Raw genomic sequence first — 18,229 nt, 5'->3', positions numbered from 1 at the left:
GATCAGTATTAGAGATGTAAGTTGTACTTTGCAGCTCAGAGGTGGATACACAAAGTTGATCACTTACAAAACCAGATTACTTCTGACAATCACTATGTGGTGACACCCTTGTCTATAATAACTGTTATGTTGGTTCTAGTATTATCTTTTATTTGCATTCTTCGCTATTATTACAAGTTTGTCATATTTTCTCTTGACAGCTCATTGGATCTGAAAAAAAATGAACTATTCCAAAGTGCAGCCATTTCTTCCTGGTTGGGCAGCGTGCAGACCAGAGATACCGGTTTATCCCGTCAGGCACCGATCCTTGCAGAATATAAGATAAATTCTAGAAGCGGAGCAGAAGTGTCTGTAGATGGAGACGGCAGCAGGTGAGTGCACTCCGACCAAATCCTACCTTACTCTATGAGTGACATCTTATGTATCTAGCTGTGTGGTCAGTGGATGCCAGGCTGTGCCGCGGATTTACAATTTGCTCTGCTGCGGATCTTCAGAAAAATTAGATAGTTAATTCAGTGGGGCTGAACATGGCAGATTTTTTTTTTTTTATGGTGGGTGCACCATGATTTTCCAATGAATCTGTGAAGGGTTACAAAAAAAAAAACCAAAAACCAAATACGTCTTATATACGCAGGATGCAAACTGCGGTTGAATTGCACAGAGATCCCATAAATTCTGAGGACGCTCGCTTACTGATAATGCGTCATTTAGTTTTCTGTTCGTTCTTCCCTTCAAAATTGAGCAAAAAATCTTATGGAGCCGAGAAAAATGCTGAAAATAATCGAAAATAAGAATACCTGCAGTCCTATGTAAAATTACTCCCAATTCCTTATATCACCAATCTGTAAATCCAGTTCTGCTACATCTGTAGAAATGTAAAGACTGATGTTTCTATTGATTAATATAGCAAATAATTATTTATGAAATGTGTAAATATTTATGTTCATTATTTGGTGTTTCTTTTCTCTCATTCCAAAAAATATTCCATGTTGTCCTATTTAATTCTCTACATGCACTTGAGAGGTCGATATCTTAGGGGGGTTCACCCTAATTATAACCCATTATGGGGTTATAATTAGCCTAGGACGACATCATTACAATTAATCTGTGACTTCAATGTTTCTCTATCAGGAAACAATGTAACAATCGGATCAATCATTCAACCATCAAGAAACAGGAGACATTTCAGCCTTTTATTATACATTGTAAGGGAAAACCTTCCCCATTGTCTCCATACTCCATATTTATTTATTTATGTGTTGGAAGATACAAAAATAAGTTATAAGATCGTGGAAAAGATCTCACAATAAATACAGCTGTGGTCAGCAGAAAGGCGGGAGGGAAAAAAGAAATATGTCCGCACGTATCGCCGCTTATGGCGGCTTCCTCAGGGGTGAAGTAAGAAATCATTGCTTCTAAGAAGCCACCATAAATGGCACAAAGAGTCAGTATGGCACCAAAGTACATAGCCACAGTGACGATAAATCATATTATATACCGTATACTAATGACCTAATAATATTCATAGGAAATAATAACATTCTAAAAAATATGAGTAGAAATAAAGCAAAATAGTAGAAACACTGTAACTAAACTCTCCCTTTTCTTGCTATTTCTTATCTTCTCGGCTTAGTCTGGATTTCATATGCCGTTTGCTGCACATCTTGACTTAATTTTATTATTATAGAAAATCAGCAAAATTGTAACCAAAAATGTTGTAGAAATCCGACTAATCTCAATCGATGTTTTTCTAAAAGAATAGGAACGTTGGTAAATTACATATTCATATAGTACATGGATTACCAGGAGCTGATTCTTAACAGTAAGAGCACTGACTATATGAATAGCTGACCTCAGGAGCTGGTTCTTTACAGTAAGAGTGCTGACTATATGAATTGCTGACCTCAGGAGCTGATTCTTTACTGTAAGAGCTGTGACTATATGAATAGTTGACCTCAGGAGCTCATTCTTTACTGTAAGAGCTGTGACTATATGAATAGCTGACCTCAGGAGCTGATTCTTTACTGTAAGAGCTGTGACTATATGAATAGTTGACCTCAGGAGCTCATTCTTTACTGTAAGAGCTGTGACTATAAGAATAGCTGACCTCAGGAGCTGGTTCTTTACAGTAAGAGTGCTGACTATATGAATAGCTGACCTCAGGAGCTGGTTATTTACTGTAAGAGCTGTGACTATATGAATAGCTGACCTCAGGAGCTCATTCTTTACTGTAAGAGCTGTGACTATAAGAATAGCTGACCCCTGGAGTGGGTTCTTTACTGTAAGAGCTGTGACTATATGAATAGCTGACCTCAGGAGCTCATTCTTTACTGTAAGAGCTGTGACTATATGAATAGCTGACCTCTGGAGTGGGTTCTTTACTGTAAGAGCTGTGACTATATGAATAGCTGACCTCAGGAGCTGGTTCTTTACTGTAAGAGCTGTGACTATATGAATAGCTGACCTCAGGAGCTGGTTCTTTACTATAAGAGCTGTGACTATATGAATAGCTGACCTCTGGAGTGGGTTCTTTACTATAAGAGCTGTGACTATATGAATAGCTGACCTCTGGAGTGGGTTCTTTACTGTAAGAGCTGTGACTATATGAATAGCTGACCTCAGGAGCTGATTCTTTACTGTAAGAGCTGTGACTATATGAATAGCTGACCTCAGGAGCTCATTCTTTACTGTAAGAGCTGTGACTATAAGAATAGCTGACCTCTGGAGTGGGTTCTTTACTGTAAGAGCTGTGACTATATGAATAGCTGACCTCAGGAGCTCATTCTTTTCTGTAAGAGCTGTGACTATATGAATAGCTGACCTCTGGAGTGGGTTCTTTACTGTAAGAGCTGTGACTATATGAATAGCTGACCTCAGGAGCTGGTTCTTTACTGTAAGAGCTGTGACTATATGAATAGCTGACCTCAGGAGCTGGTTCTTTACTATAAGAGCTGTGACTATATGAATAGCTGACCTCTGGAGTGGGTTCTTTACTATAAGAGCTGTGACTATATGAATAGCTGACCTCAGGAGCTGGTTCTTTACTGTAAGAGCTGTGACTATATGAATAGCTGACCTCAGGAGCTGGTTCTTTACTGTAAGAGCTGTGACTATATGAATAGCTGACCTCAGGAGCTGGTTCTTTACTATAAGAGCTGTGACTATAAGAATAGCTGACCTCTGGAGTGGGTTCTTTACTATAAGAGCTGTGACTATAAGAATAGCTGACCTCAGGAGCTGATTCTTTACTATAAGAGCTGTGACTATATGAATAGCTGACCTCAGGAGCTGGTTCTTTACTATAAGAGCTGTGACTATAAGAATAGCTGACCTCAGGAGCTGGTTCTTTACTATAAGAGCTGTGACTATATGAATAGCTGACCTCAGGAGCTGGTTCTTTACTATAAGAGCTGTGACTATAAGAATAGCTGACCTCAGGAGCTCATTCTTTTCTGTAAGAGCTGTGACTATAAGAATAGCTGACCTCTGGAGTGGGTTCTTTACTGTAAGAGCTGTGACTATAAGAATAGCTGACCTCAGGAGCTCATTCTTTACTGTAAGAGCGGTGACTATAAGAATGCCTGACCTCTGGAGTGGGTTCTTTACTGTAAGAGCTGTGACTATATGAATAGCTGACCTCAGGAGCTGGTTCTTTACTATAAGAGCTGTGACTATATGAATAGCTGACCTCTGGAGTTGGTTCTTTACTATAAGAGCTGTGACTATAAGAATAGCTGACCTCAGGAGCTGATTCTTTACTATAAGAGCTGTGACTATATGAATAGCTGACCTCAGGAGCTGATTCTTTACTATAAGAGCTGTGACTATATGAATAGCTGACCTCAGGAGCTGGTTCTTTACTCTAAGAGCTGTGACTATAAGAATAGCTGACCTCAGGAGCTGGTTCTTTACTATAAGAGTTGTGACTATATGAATAGCTGACCTCAGGAGCTGGTTCTTTACTATAAGAGCTGTGACTATAAGAATAGCTGACCTCAGGAGCTCATTCTTTACTGTAAGAGCTGTGACTATAAGAATAGCTGACCTCTGGAGTGGGTTCTTTACTGTAAGAGCTGTGACTATAAGAATAGCTGACCTCAGGAGCTCATTATTTACTGTAAGAGCTGTGACTATAAGAATAGCTGACCTCTGGAGTGGGTTCTTTACTGTAAGAGCTGTGACTATATGAATAGCTGACCTCAGGAGCTCATTCTTTACTGTAAGAGCTGTGACTATAAGAATAGCTGACCTCAGGAGCTCATTCTTTACTGTAAGAGCTGTGACTATATGAATAGCTGACCTCAGGAGCTGGTTCTTTACTATAAGAGCTGTGACTATAAGAATAGCTGACCTCAGGAGCTCATTCTTTACTGTAAGAGCTGTGACTATATGAATAGGTGACCTCAGGAGCTGGTTCTTTTCTGTAAGAGCTGTGACTCTATGAATAGCTGACCTCAGGAGCTCATTCTTTACTGTAAGAGCTGTGACTATATGAATAGCTGACCTCAGGAGCTCATTCTTTACTGTAAGAGCTGTGACTATATGAATAGCTGACCTCAGGAGCTCATTCTTTACTGTAAGAGCTGTGACTATATGAATAGCTGACCTCTGGAGTGGGTTCTTTACTGTAAGAGCTGTCACTATAAGAATAGCTGACCTCAGGAGCTCATTCTTTACTGTAAGAGCTGTGACTATTTGAATAGCTGACCTCTGGAGTGGGTTCTTTACTGTAAGAGCTGTGACTATAAGAATAGCTGACCTCAGGAGCTCATTCTTTACTGTAAGAGCTGTGACTATATGAATAGCTGACCTCAGGAGCTGGTTCTTTGCTATAAGAGCTGTGACTATAAGAATAGCTGACCTCAGGAGCTCATTCTTTACTGTAAGAGCTGTGACTATATGAATAGCTGACCTCAGGAGCTGGTTCTTTACTATAAGAGCTGGACTATAAGAATAGCTGACCTCAGGAGCTCATTCTTTACTGTAAGAGCTGTGACTATATGAATAGCTGACCTCAGGAGCTGGTTCTTTTCTGTAAGAGCTGTGACTCTATGAATAGCTGACCTCAGGAGCTGATTCTTTACTATAAGAGCTGTGACTATAAGAATAGCTGACCTCTGGAGTGGGTTCTTTACTGTAAGAGCTGTGACTATAAGAATAGCTGACCTCAGGAGCTGGTTCTTTACTATAAGAGCTGTGACTATAAGAATAGCTGACCTCAGGAGCTCATTCTTTACTGTAAGAGCTGTGACTGTATGAATAGCTGACCTCAGGAGCTCATTCTTTACTGTAAGAGCTGTGACTATATGAATAGCTGACCTCAGGAGCTGGTTCTTTACTATAAGAGCTGTGACTATATGAATAGCTGACCTCACGAGCTGGTTCTTTACTGTAAGAGCTGTGACTATATGAATAGCTGACCTCAGGGGCTGATTCTTTACTGTAAGAGCTGTGACTATATGAATAGCTGACCTCAGGAGCTGATTCTTTACTATAAGAGCTGTGACTATAAGAATAGCTGACCTCAGGAGCTCATTCTTTACTGTAAGAGCTGTAACTATATGAATAGCTGACCTCTGGAGTGGATTCTTTACTGTAAGAGCTGTGACTATAAGAATAGCTGACCTCAGGAGCTCATTCTTTACTGTAAGAGCTTTGACTATATGAATAGCTGACCTCAGGAGCTGATTCTTTACTTTAAGAGCTGTGACTATAAGAATAGCTGACCTCAGGAGCTCATTCTTTACTGTAAGAGCTGTGACTATATGAATAGCTGACCTCAGGAGCTGGTTCTTTACTGTAAGAGCTGTGACTATATGAATAGCTGACCTCAGGAGCTGGTTCTTTACTGTAAGAGCTGTGACTATATGAATAGCTGACCTCAGGAGCTGATTCTTTACTGTAAGAGCACTGAATATATGAATAGCTGACCTCAGGAGCTGATTCTTTACTGTAAGAGCTGTGACTATATGAGTCTTTTTTCAGCCCCACTATGTAAATCTGTTCAGTAACTATCTAATTTGTCATTTTGGGAATAACCCTTCAATTGTACATGACAATGGGGTATATGGGAGGAACAGTTATCAACTGAGAGCAGGAAATGTTGTCATCAGAGCTGTGTGTTCATGAGCAATATGGGAAAAAGACGTGATCTCCATATCCATACATGCTCGCATTATGGCTGAGTATATGGAGTAGATGTCAACCAAACATGTATTTACTGTATATGGGGAGGTTTAGTTTAACAGACGAGTATGTACAGGTGCATCTCATTAAATTAGAATATCATCAAAAAGTTAATTTATTTCAGTTCTTCAATACAAAAAGTGACACTCCTATATTATATAGAGTCATTACACACAGAGGGATCTATTATATAGAGTCATTACACACAGAGTGATCTATTATATAGAGTCATTACACACAGAGGGATCTATTATATAGAGACATTACACACAGAGTGATCTATTATATATAGTGATTACACACAGAGGGATCTATTATATAGAGTCATTACACACAGAGTGATCTATTATATAGAGTCATTACACACAGAGGGATCTATTATATAGAGTCATTACACACAGAGGGATCTATTATATAGAGTCATTACACACAGAGGGATCTATTATATAGAGTCATTACACACAGAGTGATCTATTATATAGAGTCATTACACACAGAGGGATCTATTATATAGAGACATTACACACAGAGTGATCTATTATATAGAGTCATTACACACAGAGGGATCTATTATATAGAGACATTACACACAGAGTGATCTATTATATATAGTGATTACACACAGAGGGATCTATTATATAGAGTCATTACACACAGAGTGATCTATTATATAGAGTCATTACACACAGAGGGATCTATTATATAGAGTCATTACACACAGAGGGATCTATTATATAGAGTCATTACACACAGAGGGGTCTATTATATAGAGTCATTACACACAGAGGGATCTATTATATAGAGTCATTACACACAGAGTGATCTATTATATAGAGTCATTACACACAGAGTGATCTATTATATAGAGTCATTACACACAGAGGGATCTATTATATAGAGACATTACACACAGAGTGATCTATTATATAGAGTCATTACACACAGAGGGATCTATTATATAGAGACATTACACACAGAGTGATCTATTATATATAGTGATTACACACAGAGGGATCTATTATATAGAGTCATTACACACAGAGTGATCTATTATATAGAGTCATTACACACAGAGGGATCTATTATATAGAGTCATTACACACAGAGGGATCTATTATATAGAGTCATTACACACAGAGGGGTCTATTATATAGAGTCATTACACACAGAGGGATCTATTATATAGAGTCATTACACACAGAGGGATCTATTATATAGAGTCATTACACACAGAGTGATCTATTATATAGAGTCATTACACACAGAGGGATCTATTATATAGAGTCATTACACACAGAGTGATCTATTATATAGAGTCATTACTAGTGTTGAGCCACCCCCGTAGTGTTCGGGTTCGGTTCGGTTCGTCGAACACCGGGATGTTCGAGGAACTGTTCGTCGAACTGTTCGTCGAACACCTTAGAACACCGTCGAACACCGTTAAAACCAATAGCAGGCAAACAAAAACACATAGAAACACATAGAAAACACCTGCAAAGGTGTCCAAAAGCTGACAAACTGCTCAGAAGACACTCTCTTTAAAAAAGCCGGCCGGCAAATTCAGCAGCGGCATACACCGGTACCCGACAATTTAGACAAGAAGGAATAGAGCATCACACATAGATTAGATAGATAGAAACATGTCAGTCACACATATAAGAAGCACAGTGACAGTGTTGGTTACTGCACTTGTCATTTAGTGTAAAGGATTTATTAAAAAAAATATTAGTGTTTTCATGCACCGTCTCTTTAAAAAAGCCGGCCGGCAATTCAGCATCTGTACCCGACAATTTAGAACAGAAAGAATAGAGCTTCACACATAGATTAGATAGATAGAAACATGTCAGTCACATATATAATAAGTACAGTGATAGTGTTGCTTACTGTACATGTCATTTAGTGTAAAGGATTTATTTAAAAAAATAATAGTGTTTTCATGCACTGTCTCTTTAAAAAAGCCGGCCGGCAATTCAGCAGCGGTACCCGACAATTTAGAACAGACAGAATAGAGCTTCACACATAGATTAGATAGATAGAAACATGTCAGTCACATATATATGAAGTACAGTGATAGTGTTGGTTACTGTACTTGTCATTTAGTATTAAAATAAAGGATTTATTATTAAAAAAATTGGCGTGGGGTTCCCCTTAATTTTAGGCTCTAGCGGAGGTTAAGCAGACGGCTGGGGCAGATGTTTGAAGCCTGGGAAGGGGGTAATACCCACGGAGCTTCCCAGGCTACTAATATCAGCCCCCAGCTGAATACATAGCCTTTACTAGCTATTAAAATAGGGGACCCCCCAAAAAAAATGACGTGGGGTCCCCCCTAATTTAATAGCTAGCAAAGGCTAGGCAGACAGCTGGGGGCTGATATTAATAGCCCAGGAAGGGAGCCATGAATATTGGCCCCCTCCCAGGCTAGAAACACCAGCCGTCAGCCGCCCCAGAAATGGCGCATTCATAGGATGCGCCAATTCTGGCACTTAGCCTCGCTCTTCCACGCTGCCCTGGTGCGGTGGCAGGGGGTAATAGGGTTGGGGTTGATGTCAGCTTATAATGCCAGCTGACATCAAGCCCAGGTTAGTAATGGAGAGGCGTCTATAAGACACCCCCATTACTAACCCCATAGTCAAAGTTAAAAAAAACACAAACACCCAGAATAAAGTCCTTTAATTGAAATAAAGACACAATCCTTTATTGTTCTAAATTAAACCATACTTACCATCACGCCCATTCCAGCTGAAGCCAACGATCTCCTGCAATAAAAGAAAAATAATAAAGCAACCTCATCCTTACCTTTCCATGGTTCCCACGACAGCTTCAGCTCTGCTACATCGAGATGACAGTCTGGACCGCAGCAGAACGCTGCCATCCAGCCTGTCATCCCGCAGACACTGAGAAGCTCAGGCTTGCTTGCGCTGCTCAGCGTCTCTCTGTGACGGCATCCAGATGAGCCGAGTTCATGTCCAATGAACTCGGCTCACCTCATGCACGTCACTGACAGCGTGGGAAAATTCTCACGCTGAAGCGCTGATTGCAGGAGAATTTTCCCACGCTGTCAGTGACGTGCAGGAGGTGAGCTGAGTTCATTGGACATGAGCTCACCTCATGCACATCACTGACAGCGTGGGAGAATTCTCCTGCACTCAGCACTTCAGCGTGAGAATTTTCCCACGCTGTCAGTGACGTTCATGAGGTGAGACGAGTTCATTGGACATGACCTCGGCTCATCTGGATGCCGTCACAGCGAGACAGTGAGGAGCGCAAGCATGCCTGCGCTTCTCAGTGTCTGCGGGATGACAGACTGGATGGCAGCGTTCTGCTGCGGTCCAGCCAGTCATCTCGATGTAGCAGAGCTGAAGCTGTCGTGGGAACCATGGAAAGGTAAGGATGAGGTTGGTTTATTATTTTTCTTTTATTGCAGGAGATCGTTGGCTTCAGCTGGAATGGGTGTGATGGTAAGTATGGTTTAATTTAGAACAATAAAGAATTGTGTCTTTATTTCAATTAAAGGACTTTATTCTGGGTGTTGTGTTTTTTTTAAATACTTTACTAGAAATTCATGGCGGTCATGTCTAATACTGGCGTGACCCCATGAATTTTGGGCTTGGGGCCAGCTGATAATACCAAGCTGGCCCTAACCCCTTTATTACCCAGTGAGCCACCGCACCAGGGCCCTGGATGAGTTGGGTACAGCGCCAGAAGATGGCGCTTCTATGAACGCGCCATTTTCCGGGGTGGCTGCGGACTGCAATTTGTAGCGGGGGGGGGGCCCAGAAAGCTTGGGCCTCCCTGCGCTGCAGATTCCAGCCCCCAGCTGCCTAGTTGTACCTGGCTGGACACAAAAATAGGGCGAAGCCCCACGTACTTTTTTTTTAATTATTTCATGAAATTCATGAAATAATTAAGAAAAAAAGGGCTTCCCTATATTGTTGTGTCCGGCCAGGTACAAATAGGCAGCTGGTGGTTGGGGGCAGCCCGTTCCTGCCTGCTGTACCTGGCTGGACACAAATATAGTGCAAAGCCCCACTTCAATTTTTTTTAATTATTTCATGAACTTCATGAAATAATTAAGAAAAAAAGGGCTTCCCTATATTGTTGTGTCCGGCCAGGTACAAATAGGCAGCTGGTGGATGGGGGCAGCCCGTTCCTGCCTGCTGTACCTGGCTGGACACAAATATAGTGCGAAGCCCCACTTCAATTTTTTTAAATTATTTCAGGAAATTCATGAAATAATTTAAAAAAAATTGACGTGGGGCTTCGCACTATATTTGTGTCCAGCCAGGTACAGCAGGCAGGAACGGGCTGCCCCCAACCACCAGCTGCCTATTTGTACCTGGCCGGACACAACAATATAGGGAAGCCCTTTTTTTCTTAATTATTTCATGAAATAATTTAAAGAAAATTGACGTGGGGCTTTGCCCTGTTTTTGTGTCCAGCCAGGTACAACTAGGCAGCTGGGGGCTGGAATCCGCAGCGCAGGGAGGCCCAAGCTTTCTGGGCCACCCCCGCTGCAAATTGCAGTCCGCAGCCACCCCGGAAAATGGCGCGTTCATAGAAGCGCCATCTTCTGGCGCTGTACCCAACTCATCCAGGGCCCTGATGCGGTGGCTCACTGGGTAATAAAGGGGTTAGGGCCAGCTTGGCATTATCAGCTGGCCCTAAGCCCGAAATTCATGGGGTCACGCCAATATTAGACATGACCACCATGAATTTCTAGTAAAGTATTTAAAAAAAACACAACACCCAGAATAAAGTCCTTTAATTGAAATAAACACACAATTCTTTATTGTTCTAAATTAAACCATACTTACCATCACGCCCATTCCAGCTGAAGCCAACGATCTCCTGAAATAAAAGAAAAATAATAAAGCAACATCATCCTTACCTTTCCATGGTTCCCATGACAGCTTCAGCTCTGCTACATCGAGATGACAGGCTGGACCGCAGCAGAACGCTGCCATCCAGCCTGTCATCCCGCAGACACTGAGAAGCGCAGGCTTGCTTGCGCTCCACAGTGTCTCTCTGTGAGGGCATCCAGATGAGCCGAGTTAATGTCCAATGAACTCGGCTCACCTCATGCACGTCACTGACAGCGTGGGAAAATTCTCCTGCACTCAGCGCTTCAGCGTGGGAGAATTCTCACACTGAAGCGCTGAGTGCAGGAGAATTCTCCCACGCTGTCAATGACGTGCAGGAGGTGAGCTGAGTTCATTGGACATGAGCTCACCTTATGCACGTCACTGACAGCGTGGGAAAATTCTCCTGCACTCAGCGCTTCAGCGTGGGAGAATTCTCACGCTGAAGCGCTGAGTGCAGGAGAATTCTCCCACGCTGTCAGTGACGTGCAGGAGGTGAGCTGAGTTCATTGGACATGAGCTCACCTTATGCACGTCACTGACAGCGTGGGAGAATTCTCCTGCACTCACCGCTTCAGCGTGAGAATTTTCCCACGCTGTCAGTGACGTGCATGAGGTGAGCCGAGTTCATTGGACATGAACTCGGCTCATCTGGATGTCGTCACAGAGAGACGCTGAGCAGCACATGCAAGCCTGCGCTTCTCAGTGTCTGCGGGATGAGAGGCTGGATGGCAGCGTTCTGCTGCGGTCCAGCCTGTCATCTCGATGTAGCAGAGCTGAAGCTGTCGTGGGAACCATGGAAAGGTAAGGATGAGGTTGCTTTATTATTTTTCTTTTATTGCAGGAGATCGTTGGCTTCAGCTGGAATGGGCGTGACGGTAAGTATGGTTTAATTTAGAACAATAAAGGATTGTGTCTTTATTTCAATTAAAGGACTTTATTCTGGGTGTTTGTGTTTTTTTTAACTTTGACTATGGGGTTAGTAATGGGGGTGTCTTATAGACGCCTCTCCATTACTAACCTGGGCTTGATGTCAGCTGGCATTATAAGCTGACATCAACCCCAACCCTATTACCCCCTGCCACCGCTACAGGGCAGCGTGGAAGAGCGAGGCTAAGTGCCAGAATTGGCGCATCCTATGAATGCGCCATTTCTGGGGCGGCTGACGGCTGGTGTTTCTAGCCTGGGAGGGGGCCAATATTCATGGAACCCTTCCTGGGCTATTAATATCAGCCCCCAGCTGTCTGCCTAGCCTTTGCTAGCTATTAAATTAGGGGGGACCCCACGTCATTTTTTTTGGGGGGTCCCCCATTTTAATAGCTAGTAAAGGTTATGTATTCAGCTGGGGGCTGATATTAGTAGCCTGGGAAGCTCCGTGGGTATTACCCCCTTCCCAGGCTTCAAACATCTGCCCCAGCCGTCTGCTTAACCTCCGCTAGAGCCTAAAATTAAGGGGAACCCCACGCCAATTTTTTTAATAATAAATCCTTTATTTTAATACTAAATGACAAGTACAGTAACCAACACTATCACTGTACTTCATATATATGTGACTGACATGTTTCTATCTATCTAATCTATGTGTGAAGCTCTATTCTGTCTGTTATAAATTGTTGGGTACAGATGCTGAATTGCCAGCCGGCTTTTTTAAAGAGACGGTGCATGAAAACACTATTATTTTTTTTGATAAATCCTTTACGCTAAATGACAAGTACAGTAAGCAGCACTTTCACTGTACTTCGTATATATGTGGCTGACATGTTTATATCTATCTAATCTATGTGTGATGCTCTATTCTTTCGGTTCTAAATTGTCGGGTACAGGTGTATACCGCTGCTGAATTGCCGGCTTTTCATGTTCCCATCGATTTGGGCAATCACTGTAATGCCACAACCACCATGGCTGTGGCATTACAGTGAGTGGCAGACAATCCCTGCATGATTGGTGCTCTAAATAGCACCAGACATGCAGGACACGCTTTTGGTGCACGAACAGTTATCGAACATAACCTCGAACAGCCGAATTTTTTGCAAATCGTTTGGGTTCGTCGAACAACTCGAACACCGCCCAAAACAGCTCGAATTTGAGATTGGCGAACAGTTCTAGTCGAACACCGCTCATCTCTAGTCATTACACACAGAGGGATCTATTAAATAGAGACATTACACGCAGAGGGATCTATTATATAGAGTCATTACACACAGAGCGATCTATTATATAGAGTCATTACACGCAGAGGGATCTATTATATAGAGTCATTACACACAGAGGGATCTATTATATAGAGACATTACACACAGAGGGATCTATTATATAGAGTCATTACACACAGAGGGATCTATTATATAGAGACATTACACACAGAGGGATCTATTATATAGAGTCATTACACACAGAGGGATCTATTATATAGAGTCATTACACACAGAGGGATCTATTATATAGAGTCATTACACACAGGGATCTATTATATAGAGACATTACACACAGAGGGATCTATTATATAGAGTCATTACACACAGAGGGATCTATTATATAGAGTCATTACACACAGAGGGATCTATTATATAGAGTCATTACACACAGAGGGATCTATTATATAGAGCAGTTACACACAGAGGGATCTATTATATAGAATCATTACAAAGAGAGTGATCTATTTCACGTGTTTATTTCTGTTAATGTAGATGGTTATGGCTTACAGCTAATGAAAACACAAAAGTCATTATCTCAGTAAATTAGAATACTTTATAGCAACAGCTTGAAAAATGTTTTTAAAATCCTAAATGTCCTACTGAAATGTATGTTCAGTAAATGCCCTCAATACTTGGTCGGGCTCCTTGTGCATCAATTACTGCATCAATGCGGCAATGTGGCATGGAGGCGATCAGCCTGTGGCCCTGCCGAGGTGTTATAGAAGCCCAGGTTGCTGTGATAGCAGCCTTCAGCTCGTCTGCATTGTTGGGTCTGGGGTCTCTCATCGTCAAGTCAGCAGTCTTCCCCATAATTGTGGAGCCTACTGAAACAGATTAATGGACCTTTTTAAACGCTTAGGAAGCCTTTGTAGGTGTTTTTTGTTAATTATTCTAATTTACTGAGATAATGACTTTTGTGTTTTCATTGGCTGTAAGCCATAATCATCAACATTAACAGAAATAAACACATGAAATAGATCGCTCTGTGTGTAATGACTCTATATAATAGATCTCTCTGTGTGTAATGACTCTATATAATAGATCCCTCTGTGTGTAATGATTCTATATAATATAGGAGTTTCACTTTTTGTATTGAAGAACTGAAATAAATTAACTTTTTGATGATATTCTAATTTAGTGAGATGCACCTGTATATAGGGGGACTCTGCAGGGAGAGCTCTGAGATGAGCATGCGGGTAATAGCTGTCAGCTAAGCTTAGTGTGATTAAAAGGAATAGCTGTGAGGCAAGCATGCAGGTATATTGTAGAGAGAGGAGAAATAGCTAAGATGAGCATGTATTATTATATAGGGGAGAGGGGGAATAGCTAAGATGAGCATGTATTATTATATAGGGAAGAGAGGGGGAATAGCAAAGATGAGCATGTATTATTATATAGGGGAGAGGGGGAATAGCTAAGATGAGCATGTATTATTATATAGGGGAGAGAGGAGGAATAGCTAAGATGAGCATGCATTATTATAAAAGAGAGAGGAGGAATAGCTAAGATGAGCATGTATTATTATATAAGAGAGAGAAGGGGAATAGCTAAGAAGAGCATGCATTATTATATAGGGGAGAGGGGGAATAGCTAAGATGAGCATGTATTATTATATAGGGGAGAGAGGAGGAATAGCTAAGATGAGCATGCATTATTATAAAAGAGAGAGGAGGAATAGCTAAGATGAGCATGTATTATTATATAGGAGAGAGAAGGGGAATAGCTAAGATGAGCATGTATTATTATATAGGGGAGAGGAGGAATAGCTAAGATGAGCATGTATTATTATATAGGGGAGAGGGGGAATAGCTAAGATGAGCATGTATTATTATATAGGAGAAAGAGGGGGAATAGCTAAGATGAGCATGTATTATTATATAGGGGAGAGAGGAGGAATAGCTAAGATGAGCATGTATTATTATATAGGAGAGAGAAGGGGAATAGCTAAGATGAGCATGCATTATTATATAGGGGAGAGAGGAGGAATAGCTAAGATGAGCATGTATTATTATATAGGGGAGAGGGGGAATAGCTAAGATGAGCATGTATTATTATAAAGGGGAGAGGGGGAATAGCTAAGATGAGCATGTATTATTATATAGGGAAGAGAGGGGGAATAGCTAAGATGAGCATGCATTATTATATAGGGGAGAGGGGGAATAGCTAAGATGAGCATGTATTATTATATAGAGGAGAGAGGAGGAATAGCTAAGATGAGCATGCATTATTATAAAAGAGAGAGGAGGAATAGCTAAGATGAGCATGTATTATTATATAGGAGAGAGAAGGGGAATAGCTAAGATGAGCATGCATTATTATATAGGGGAGACAGGAGGAATAGCTAAGATGAGCATGTATTATTATATAGGGGAGAGGGGGAATAGCTAAGATGAGCATGTATTATTATATAGGAGAAAGAGGGGGAATAGCTAAGATGAGCATGTATTATTATATAGGGGAGAGAGGAGGAATAGCTAAGATGAGCATGCATTATTATAAAAGAGAGAGGAGGAATAGCTAAGATGAGCATGTATTATTATATAGGAGAGAGAAGGGGAATAGCTAAGATGAGCATGCATTATTATATAGGGGAGAGAGGAGGAATAGCTAAGATGAGCATGTATTATTATATAGGGGAGAGGGGGAATAGCTAAGATGAGCATGTATTACTATATAGGAGAAAGAGGGGGAATAGCTAAGATGAGCATGTATTATTATATAGGGGAGAGAGGAGGAATAGCTAAGATGAGCATGCATTATTGTATAGGGGAGAGAGGAGGAATAGCTAAGATGAGCATGTATTATTATATAGGGGAGAGAGGAGGAATAGCTAAGCTGAGCATGTATTATTATATAGGAGAGAGAGGGGGAATAGCTAAGATGAGCATGTATTATTATATAGGGGAGAGAGGGGGAATAGCTAAGATGAGCATGTATTATTATATAGGGGAGAGAGGAGGAATAGCTAAGATGAGCAAGCATTATTATAAAAGAGAGAGGAGGAATAGCTAAGATGAGCATGTATTATTATATAGGAGAGAGAGGGGGAATAGCTAAGATGAGCATGCATTATTATATAGGGGAGAGAGGAGGAATAGCTAAGATGAGCAAGTATTATTATATAGGGGAGAGAGGAGGAATAGCTAAGATGAGCATGTATTATTATATAGGGGAGAGAGGAGGAATAGATAAGATGAGCATGTATTATTATAAAAGAGAGAGGAGGAATAGCTAAGATGAACATGTATTATTATAAAAGAGAGAGAGGGGGAATAGCTAAGATGAGCATGTATTATTATATAAGAGAGAGAGGAGGAATAGCTAAGATGAGCATGCATTATTATATTGGGGAGAGAGGGGGAATAGCTAAGATGAGCATGTATTATTATAAAAGAGAGAGAGGGGGAATAGCTAAGATGAGCATGTATTATTATATAGGAGAGAGAGGGGGAATAGCTAAGATGAGCATGTATTATTATATAGGGAAGAGAGGGGGAATAGAAAGATGAGCATGTATTATTATATAAGAGAGAGAGGGGGAATAGCTAAGATAAGCATGTATTATTATATAGGAGAGAGAGGGGGAATAGCTAAGGTGAGCATGTATTATTATATAGGGAAGAGGGGGAATAGCTAAGATGAGCATGTATTATTATAAAAGAGAGAGAGGGGGAATAGCTAAGATGAGCATGTATTATTATATAGGAGAGAGAGGGGGAATAGCTAAGATGAGCATGTATTATTATATAGGGAAGAGAGGGGGAATAGCTAAGATGAGCATGTATTATTATATAAGAGAGAGAGGGGGAATAGCTAAGATGAGCATGTATTATTATATAGGAGAGAGAGGGGGAATAGCTAAGATGAGCATGTATTATTATATAGGAGAGAGAGGGGGAATAGCTAAGATGAGCATGTATTATTATATAGGGGAGAGAGGGGGAATAGCTAAAATGAGCATGTATTATAATGTAGGAGAGAGAGGGGGAATAGCTAAGATGAGCATGTATTATTATATAAGAGAGAGAGGGGGAATAGCTAAGATGAGCATGTATTATTATATAAGAGAGAGAGGGGGAATAGCTAAGATGAGCATGTATTATTATATAGGAGAGAGAGGGGGAATAGCTAAGATGAGCATGTATTATTATATAGGGAAGAGGGGGAATAGCTAAGATGAGCATGTATTATTATATAAGAGAGAGAGGGGGAATAGCTAAGATGAGCATGTACTATTATATAGGAGAGAGAGGGGGAATAGCTAAGATGAGCATGTATTATTATATAGGAGAGAGAGGGGGAATAGCTAAGATGAGCATGTATTATTATAAAAGAGAGAGGGAGAATAGCTAAGATGAGCATGCATTATTATATAAGAGACAGAGGGGGAATAGCTAAGATGAGCATGTATTATTATATAGGGGAGACAGGAGGAATAGCTAAGATGAGCATGTATTATTATATAGGGGAGAGAGGAGGAATAGCTAAGATGAGCATGTATTATTATATAGGGGAGAGAGGGGGAATAGCTAAGATGAGCATGTATTATTATATAGGAGAGAGAGGGGGAATAGCTAAGATGAGCATGTATTATTATATAGGGGAGAGAGGGGGAATAGCTAAGATGAGCATGTATTATTATATAGGGGAGAGAGGGGGAATAGCTAAGATGAGCATGTATTATAATATAGGAGAGAGAGGGGGAATAGCTAAGATGAGCATGTATTATTATATAAGAGAGAGAGGGGGAATAGCTAAGATGAGCATGTATTATTATATAAGAGAGAGAGGGGGAATAGCTAAGATGAGCATGTATTGTTATATAGGGAAGAGAGGGGGAATAGCTAAGATAAGCATGTATTATTATATAGGGGAGAGAGGGGGAATAGCTAAGATGAGCATGTATTATTATATAAGAGAGAGAGGGGGAATAGCTAAGATGAGTATGTATTATTATATAGGGGAAAGAGGAGGAATAGCTAAGATGAG

General features: G+C 40.8%; 1 protein-coding gene across 1 annotated transcript in view; it reads left to right on the top strand.

The window, feature by feature from the left end:
* Positions 1 to 247: 247 nt before the first annotated feature.
* The window catches only part of LOC141172912 (IgGFc-binding protein-like), a 211,850-nt gene continuing 193,868 nt past the window's right edge, over positions 248 to 18,229 (top strand). The window contains exon 1 of the mRNA XM_073657530.1: positions 248 to 371. Coding sequence (XP_073513631.1) covers positions 356 to 371 — 16 coding nt within the window. The 5' untranslated portion in view covers positions 248 to 355. The remainder of the gene's footprint in view (positions 372 to 18,229) is intronic.

This window comes from Phyllobates terribilis, unplaced genomic scaffold (genome assembly GCF_046119375.1).
Source record: "Phyllobates terribilis strain yellow unplaced genomic scaffold, ASM4611937v1 Scaffold_12__6_contigs__length_324123572, whole genome shotgun sequence".
In the NCBI taxonomy this organism is placed as follows: domain Eukaryota; kingdom Metazoa; phylum Chordata; class Amphibia; order Anura; family Dendrobatidae; genus Phyllobates; species Phyllobates terribilis.
The sequence above is the reverse complement of the archived record's forward strand: the minus strand, read 5'-3'. Positions and strand labels throughout refer to the sequence as shown.